Genomic DNA, 9587 nt, shown 5'->3' on the forward strand with positions numbered 1-9587 from the left:
AGGAGGAGTTTTGCACGTTCACAGGCAGGAGGACAAACATGGAATGAGCATAGCCAAGGGGTGGGTGGGTGGAGTAATCTATCCCAAAAAGCTCAACAAAAATCCTGGCTATACCCATGAAACATGGCACAGATATTGCAGGTCACTGCATCAGCTCCCTTTTTGTTCCTGTTTCTTGGTCCTATGCACACTGTGAAATAGCACTCCGGATCTCCCTCTCAAACTCCTGGATTCGAGCTCCCAGAGACTGCAGTCAGCTAAAGAGAACTGTGCTGAATTGAAACAAACAGCAATGGGATTTTCTGTGGAATGCTATTTGTTCTGATTTGGAGCTAAAGAGCAGGTTTCCCAGGGGAAAGCAGCAGGCCCAAGGCAAAACCTGTGTCTAGAAAGCACAGGACAAGCAGAAAACTTCCGGACCTGTGCTTTCCAGGCATGGGTCAGGCGGAAGTGCTCTGTATCTACACAGTTTATACCTCCCAGAGACTAGCATGGTTATGGAAGTAATCAGCAATTCATCAGCTTGTCCATGCTGGTTATTGGATACTATTGCACAGGTATTGTGGTGCAGCCCAAATTACCTCTCAATTTGCTGCCAACCTAGCAGTTCAAAAACATGTCAGAGCAAGTAAATAAATAGGTACTGCTGCGGTGGGAAGGTAAATGGTTTTTCCATGCGCTCTAGCTTCAGCCACGGTGTTCCGTTGCTACAGAAGTGGGTTAGTCCTGCTGGCCCCATGACCCGGAAAGCTGTCTGTGGGCAAACGCCGGCTCCCTCGGCCTGAAAGCAAGATGAGCACTGCAACCCCATATTCGCCTTTGACTGGACTTTACCGTCCAGGGGTCCTTTATCTTTTTTTTTTTACCTTGCCTCCCAATTATGAAATAATAATAATAATAATAATAATAATAATAATAATAATAAATAAATAAATAAAATAATAATAATAATAATAATAATAATAATAATAATAATAATAATAATAATAATAAAATAATAATAGTTTCCCCTTAATAATCAATAAGTACTCAGTGGAATCAGGGAACAGAGCAATGTTTGATTGCTTCTTGCTTCTTATCCTTCCCATTCACCCATCAAACAGGAAAAGAGTTCTAACTGGACTCAATTTATTGAAGTTCTTAAAGCAGAGAAACCCACAATGGCAAGCAAGATCGCTGCCCACTCCATTTTTTAAAAATACATTCTCTCCTTCCTGTAGAAAGAAAGCTATTCTACTGCACCATGGGAGTTACAGTATGTAAATGCTTGTATAGAAAGAAGCAGCTGGATTTTGCTTGCAGAGATCACTGTCACTAAAGGGAAAATCCAGAGAAATGCTGGATCTCATACAGGACTATGGAGCTCAAAGGCTGCAGCCAGCTGTCCACTCGGAGAGATCCTTTCCTTTGCAATGGTTCTTCCAAGCAACCCTGAAAGAAAGAAAAATGAAAGCAAAAAATGAGGATGGTGGGGAGTAAGGCGACTGCTCTTTGGACTGCAATGGGTGAAATGGATTGCTTTTCAGAACCTCAGAAAGCTTCCCAGTGAGGTCTCAGCATCAGCTGCTCATTCCTTCTTCCTGTTCACTGTGTGACCTTGACTGGGCCAGACTAACCACAGAACCACATAATGTTTTGCCCCCTGGTGCCCCTCCTGCTCCCTTGCAATCTATTTAAAACCCATCCCTGATTCTTTTCTTTTCTTTTCTTTTCTTTTCTTTTCTTTTCTTTTCTTTTCTTTTCTTTTCTTTTCTTTTCTTTTAACAACAAAGGGACTGGTGCAATTTACAAGGCACATCATGGCTTCTTCAAGAAATAAATCATTCCCAAGTTCATGTTACATACATTAAAGTTGCCAAATGCCTATAACTGCCCTTGTGGTGTATTTTTGTAAGTCTTACAAGATGCATGTGTAACAAGGTTCTTTCAGTGGTGTAAAATGATTATTTTCCTCTTTTCCTTGCATAATCTGCATTTTAAGGGCAATTTTCTTTCTATTGCTAAAATCCAAACTGGTCTGTACTATAATGTTAAGTTTAAGCTACCCAGATTTCCCCCCTGTCAGGTGATGATTTATCTGGCTGCAATTAGAAAATGCAAAATTAAGTTCTTAAACTTGATAAGCTCATTATACCCTGTAAACATAGAAAGCCAAAAACATTCTGGAGTAAATTCAATATTATCACTTGTAATGCTAATCAGTTCCCTTTGAACATTAGACCAGAACCTTCATATTGAGGTGCAATTCCATCAGAAGAATGATCAGTGCTGGGGGTCAATGTAGAGTCTACCTATCCACACCCCAGAATTACTGGATGAAACCTTATTTGTCATGGAACTGTAAGCATGCTAAAAACCAGCTTTCTCATTCCTGGTGCCTTCTGTATATTTTGGACCATAACTCCCATCATCCCTGACCGTTGGCCACACTGGCTGAAGGTGATGGAAACTATTGGGAGGCGCCAGGCTGGGGAAAGCTGCTCAAGATCCTTGGTATTGTTTCCCTTCTCCTAGTTTTCCCATAAAGCACATTTTACCCCCATGGGAAAGCTGCAGTACATGAGCCTAATAAGAGCCCAGCGGGGTCAGGTGGAAGGACCATCTCTGGCAGCATCCTGAACCGCTTGCTGTGCTGTGCTATGCCAGGCCTTGTAGTGGCCTTGAATGTAAGAACATGTTCCCCAGCAATTTGCCAGGCATTTATTAGGACTTTGCTTTGGAAGAAATCAGACTCTCCCACTGGCTCAAGACTGCAATACCTCAAGGACCACCTCAAGTGCTCCTCAATACTGCTGTGCCCTTCTGTTGCAGGGCTCTCTTGGAAATGGTTTATCCGTGTGAACCAGGAAGTGACCTCTCCAGACAACGGAACAACTCTTCTAATCTCTGCAGCTGCAATCTCCAGCGTGACACCAAGACTGTTAGGCAGTGCGCATGTGTATTTCATCTGTTTCCCTCCCTCCCACTGACCCCTCAGCACAGCCAGGGTGCTGGCAACCCATGCTACACCACTGTAAGCTGGGATTTGAACTCAGGCCTCCCAGGTCCATCACTTTTGACCACTGCTTTACAGTGGCTCAGTTGTTAGACTGTTCCCTTAAACTCACAGCTGGGTACTTACAGCTCCCAACAGGCAAGAGCCACCAAAAGTCATTGCTGTACGTTTCAGGAAGCATCTTTGAGGCACCACCAGTGCCTAGTGAGGAAGCATCTTTAGCTGCCAGCTGCAACAAAGCCTAGTGAAAGACATGTCTCTATGCAGTCACAACAATTGAAATCTCAGCTGCTTTTGAGTCTTGCCAGCAGTGAGAAGTTAGCAAGACTCACCAGGCATCCATCCCTTGGGGGTCACGAACAACTGTCTTAGCGCACTCGATGTCATCTGTGATGTCGTCATTTGTGAAAGCTGTTGACAAAATTAGCAGAAAGAAAAGGAGGGTATTTGGTTTTCTAAAGAGCTTTTTTCCAACCCCATAAAGCACATCCTGCCTTTGCACTCAGGAAGGATACATTGGGTTGCCTCAGAATTGTGGAAGTGCTTTTCCTTTCAAACGCAAAGCCGGAATACTTTGGGGGAGCATTTAGAGCATTTCCCCTTTGAACTGGCCTTCAGATATTGGGGCAGGGCTGGAGAGTATGTTTCAGCCTGAGGGCCACAATTCCTCTTGGGAAGTCTTATGGGGGCCACATGCTAGTGCAGAGGCAAAAGTGGGTGGGTCAAAAGATAGGACTCTTTATGCAGCCAGCTACAGTAGCCACAGAGCAGTCAGAGTTATCAACCCCCATCTTGTCTCGTTATCCTCCAGGCAGGCAAGCAAGGGGGTCTCATCACAATTCAAGGGCACATTCAGGTGAAGCACTTGGGCTGCACACAGAAGAGGGCCTGAGAGAGGGCATGGTCAAGGGAAAGTCATGCGAGGTGGACAGATAGGTCTGGAAGGCCACATTTGCCCTGAAGTTCTCCCTCCCTGTGTGGGGGTTAATTATAGTGACTGCAAGTTCAAGAGAAAGGTTTCCCCTCTCCCCTCATCTTATGTGCCCCATGCCCTGCTCCAGAGGGTCAGGGTTACCCTTAGAACAGATTGAGGGGTCGTGCTGGGAGAGGAGAGGGGCATAATGTTCCAATGTGGAAACAGAAATCCTTGGCTTATGGAACATTTATTTAGGGCTGTGTTAGATTCCACCCTGTGCTAGCTACTCAGTAACAGCTGTAGGAATCCTAACAGTGCTACTTATTCACACAATTAATTCACCTTACTCAAAGCATTCTGGCTGTCATTATGGATGGGTGAAAGCCTGAAAATGTATTTTCTTACATTAGAATCATGGGGGGCTAAAGAGTCTGGGAATAGGTAGTGGGTTTTTTAATTGGTGGGGGCATTCAAGATGCACTGCCTCCCCTTCCATTCTTGGCTGACGCTTGGAGAAAGGGGAGCAGAAGGAGCCACTGTGTTGATGATGCTTTCCCATCTAAGTTCAAGAACTGGATTTGGGGGCAAAGAGGAGCAATTCTTCAGAACTATTCTGATGGAGAGGGATAGGTAATGGTTTTTATTTGCTTCTCCAGCAAGACACAGCTGTTGGCAAGGAACAGGGGGTGAACTTATTTGCACTTCCTGAAATAATATGCAATCTTAAAGACAGATGCCTTTCAAAACACAGTTTCAAAATCTCTAAATCCAGTTATCATTCCTAATCTTTCAATGCAGTTCTCCAGCCAAATAATATACATGGTCTGGGAAATGATACATAATGAAATGAAAAAGGTATTTAAATATACCTTCCTTAAGAAACCAGAGGCCTTTCTCCTGGGCATTGTCGGCCAATTGGTGCCAAAGAAAGATAGAACATTCTTTATGTATGCCACAACAGCAGCAAGAATACTCATCGCAAAGTTTTGGAAGACGCAAGATCTACCCACCTTGGAAGAATGGCAGATGAAGGTGATAGACTATATGGGATTGGCAGAAATGACTGGCAGAATCTGAGACCAGGGAAAAGAGACGGCGGAAGAAGATTGGAAGAAATTTAAGAACTATCTTAAGAAACACTGTAAAATTAATGTTAAAATGATGCGGCTTTAGAAAGTAAGTGGATTACAGCTGTAAAGATTAAGTTAAAAGAAAAGAAAGGTTAACAATTAGATAAAATTAAGGGTGAGGATTTGCTGAACTAAATATTTGAAATTGGAATGCAGAAAGGGGAGGTATGAGGAGGTCGGTGAAGTAGGTTTTAAGCAAATAAGGATTTGAAATTATACTTGTTTTTTATTGTTTGTGTTTGTTTTGTATTGTTGCATTTGATTATATAATTTGTGAAACTTTAATAAATATCTTATAAAAAAAATGCATGGTAGGGGAAAACCCATATATTAATGAGAACAACATAGAAAGATGCATTACATTAGTTACAGTTGCATACAAATGCAACCAAAAATGCAAAGGAATGTGCTACTTTTAAAAAAACAAAACAATTTTAGGCAGAAATATGGAGAACTGAACTTTAGACAGGGAAAATGAGAAACTGCCTTACTGTAAGGCTATTTCTAAATGGCCACTGCTGTGGGGGTGGAGTTGCAAGGGTGAGGCAAAGGACACAGGGGCAGGATGTATGAGCAACAGATGAGACCTCTATAGGGCACCACAGACACCAGGAATAAGCAAGACAATATCCATGCATTAGTTACTATCACTGTATGGTGGGGGGGAAGTGGGTATGACAGCATCTCCTGCCATTCAGCGAGAAGATTTCACTGCCGCCATAATAACAATAATAATTTATTTATACCCCACCCATCTGGCATACACCACTCTGGCAAGACAGTCTGTGGGCAGGGAGGGTCTCATCCTGCATATCAGATGGAGCTGGTAAACAGCTGCCCTGGACACAGATTTGACCTGCACCTCCATGGACAGCCGTGAGTCCAGAATGACTCCTAGGCTCTGCACCTGGTCCTTCAGGGACACAGTGACCCTATTCAGGACCAGGGAGTCCCCCACACCTGCCCACCCCCTTTGGCTGATTAAACAATCTAGAGCCTTTTAAAGAATAATAATATTATAATATTAGCAATGATAATGACTGGAATTGACAGATTTGTCCTCCCTCGTCGTTGCTTCTGTGAACCTGTGACGAGGCAGGTCTCCCAAGCAGGCTGGCCTCACCTTCTGGACTGCAGGGAGCCCTCTGGACTGCAGGTCAGGGCAACAAGAGAGAAGCCCGAGGTTGTTGAGGTGGACAAAGCAAGGCTAGGCCTGTCCCTGGTCTTTGCTTATTCGAACAGAGGCACAAGCTGGGATGTCTTGGGGGTGGGTGGCAATAGAAATGTCGTGATAAGGTGGGGAATGAGGTTTCTAAGAGAGCGTGTGGATTGCAGAGGGAGAATGGTAACTGAAGGGAGACAAATTGGGTGCTTCCTTCAAAAACACAACCCATCCTCTCTGGAAAATTGCAGAGGCCTTTTGCTGGCCATCCGTATGGCACCAAGTTGCTTACCACTGCAGGAGATTCTGCATCCATTGGCTGTTTCGCCCTGTTGATTGTCACACCAATAGCGACTGTTTATTTGAAAAACCCCATAGTCCTGGCTGCCATCTGTGTTTGGTGGCCCCACAGCGCTACTTTCGTATTTGCTTTCATGATAAGCTGTGCAGATCCCTGGAACAAAGTGAGAAGGAAAAGGGCCATCGTGTGAGGGGGCAGAGGAGAGAGGGAGATTATTTCCCCCCCCTTCAAAGTTGCAATAACTTGAAACAAGGTAACTTTAAAACATTCTGTCAGTTAACTGTAACAAATGTGTGTGACTTAAAAAAAACCAGCATTGAAAAGAAACGTTTAGGGTTGTGCATCGGATTCAGGCACTGCCTGAACTGAACCCGACTGATCTGGGCTTTTGCCAAGATGAGTGGAGGCAGCCCTGGACTGCTGCATATATGGGGCTATTGGGTGGGGCATCAAGCAGGGAGAGGGAGAGGCAGGTAACCCTAGCACAGGGGCCAGCAACCTTTTTCAACCGTGGGCCGGTCCACTGTCCCTCAGATCTTGTGTGGGGGGGGCCGGACTATATTTTGGAGAAAAAATAATGAACGAATTCCTATGCCCCACAAATAACCCAGAGGTGCATTTTAAATAAAAGGACGCATTCTACTCATGTAAAAACACACTGATTCCTGGACCGTCTGTGGGCCGGATTGAGAAGGCGATTGGGCCGCATCCTGTCCCCGTGTCTTAGGTTGCCTACCCATGCCCTAGCACTTGTAAACCAGTACCCAGGAGGAACGAATCCTCCATTTACCAGCTGATGAGCAAAGGATTTGATGCTACTGTGCCCTGGAGTGATGTGCTTTGCAAAGCAGCCCCCCCCCTTGAATCCTCAGTGAAGGTGGAAGCGGGGAGGAGACACAGCTCTTAGAATCACAGAATGATAGAACTGTGGAGTTGGAAGAGTCATCTAGCCCAACCTCCTGCAGTGCTAAAGTATCCCTGGCCATCCAACCTCTGCTTAAAAACTCCCTACAAAGGAGAGTCCTCTACCTTCTGAGGGAGACTGTTCCACTGTCAAACAGCTCTTCCCATCAGGAAGCACTTCCTGATGTTTAGTTGGAATCTCCTTCCTTATAACTTGAATCCATTGGTTTGGGTTCTACTCTCTGGAGCAGGAGAAAGCAACCTTGCTCCATCTTCCCTGTGACAGCTTTTCAGATATTTGAAGATAGCTATCATATCTCCTCTCAGTCTCCTCTTATCCAGGCCAAACATACCCAACTCCCTCAACCATTCCTCATAAAGCTTGGTTTCCAGATCCTTGGTAATCTTGCTCATGAATATCCAGCTTGTGAATATCCTTCTTAAATTGTGCTGCCTAGAGCTGGACACAATGGGGTATACTAGTTGGGTAAGAGAGTGGGGGGGGGGAATCGCATCTGGCAATCAGTGCTTCCCTTTGCTTTCAGATAGTACATGGGTAGATGAATCTAAAAAGCCCAGGACACAATTTTTTACGGCCTCAAGCAGCTATGGTGGCCTATTTACCAGAAATAATTTATTTAGCATTAACTCTGGAAATGTATACTCAATTCTGACAAAACTCAGCCTTCTAGAGCAAAATATACACCAGGAGCCTTAGTTAGGTTGGAATCGAGTGTACACTTCCAAAGTTAATGCTAAATACATTGCTTCTGCTAGGTGAGCCTCCATAGCTGCAAGAGGGCCATGGAAACTTATGTCCCAGGCTTTTTAGGCTCATCTACCCATGAGCTATCTGAAAGCAAAGGGGTGCATTTGTTGCCAGGAGTGAAATATATTGGCTACGTGGGTGGCGCTGTGGTCTAAACCACTGAGCCTCTTGAGCTTGCCGACCAGAAGGTCGATGGTTCGAATCCCTTCAACGAGGTGAGCTCCCGTTGCTCTGTCCCAGCTCCTGCCAACCTAGCAGTTCGAAAGCACACCAGGGAAAGTAGATAAATAGGTACCGCTGTGGCAGGAAAGTAAACAGCATTTCCGTTACGGTGTCCTGTTGCGCCAGAAGTGGTTTCGTCATGCTGGCCACATGACTTGGAAAGCTGACTGTGGAGAAACGCTGGCTCCCTCAGCCTGAAGAGAGATGAGCACCACAACCCCAGAGTTGCCTTAGACTGGACTTGACCATCCAGGGGTCCTTTACTTCTTCTTTTTTATATTGGCATTATTTCCCACTCTCCCACCCCACTAGTATGTTTAATCAGGGTTTCAAAAACTCTAGTTAAACATTAGCCTCATACCGAAAATGATTCTGGGCTGGATCCTGGTTGGGCAGGATTTGTCCCCAAACACCTAAAAATGCAAAGATGGAGGGAAAGGAAGAGCAAACTCACAGTCGGCCAGGCTAATGCCATGGTATCCATCCAGCCCAGCCCGTTTCAGAAGTGCAGCCAGTTCACATTTCTCAAATACTTTGGCTTCATTCACCGAAATGAGGAGGCAGAAGAGAGTGAGGGCCACAACCGTCATCTCTGCAAGTCCCTGGAGAGTGATGTTTGGGTTCCCTTGGATTCCCAGTGGCTTTTATAGTCCAGAGTTCCTGGAGTGTCCAAAAGGTAAACAGGATGGTGATTGCGATATGTGCATGTGTGGCAATAGCAAAAAATGTTGCAGTTCTGAGTTGACCTGCACACAAAACAAAATCTCACCATTTACCAGTACTCATCATGGAATAAAATTAAAATAGGCAGAAAAACTAAACACAGAATCACAAGTTTTAAAAGTGCCTTAATCAACATTTAAACATCCATTGCCACATATTACATGAGAACTGATACAATCTCATATTTATATTCCCAGAGGCTGTAATCCCAGAATACTCCAGCTATAATTTTCCCTCCCAGCAACTACAGTTTAAGGGTTGAACTGTTGTGGCCCCAGAGGTGATATATACAACCAACCAGCTTGGAGGCTTCACACAAGGTTAGATGACTTATCTTAGAACATATGAATAATTATTTTAAAAATAGATACATTACCAGACCCTCCAAGTGTCCCTATTTTCCAGGGATGTCCCTGATTTAGAGAAGCCATCCTGGTTTCTGATTTGACCCCGGAATGTCCCACTT

General features: G+C 44.6%; 1 protein-coding gene across 1 annotated transcript; it reads right to left on the reverse strand.

Moving 5' to 3' along the window:
• Positions 1 to 1122: 1122 nt before the first annotated feature.
• LOC309541821 (lysozyme C, milk isozyme-like) lies at positions 1123 to 9077 on the reverse strand. Its single transcript, XM_082239966.1, has 4 exons — positions 8853 to 9077; positions 6496 to 6657; positions 3328 to 3406; positions 1123 to 1431 (listed from the first exon to the last, which is right to left on the reverse strand). The coding sequence occupies exons 1-4, from the start codon at positions 8986 to 8988 to the stop codon at positions 1365 to 1367; spliced, it is 444 nt and encodes a 147-aa protein (XP_082096092.1). The 5' UTR covers positions 8989 to 9077; the 3' UTR covers positions 1123 to 1364.
• Between the last annotated feature and the right edge of the window lie 510 nt (positions 9078 to 9587).

The sequence above is a fragment of the Podarcis vaucheri genome (assembly GCF_965113315.1).
Source record: "Podarcis vaucheri genome assembly, chromosome: 10".
Taxonomy (NCBI): domain Eukaryota; kingdom Metazoa; phylum Chordata; class Lepidosauria; order Squamata; family Lacertidae; genus Podarcis; species Podarcis vaucheri.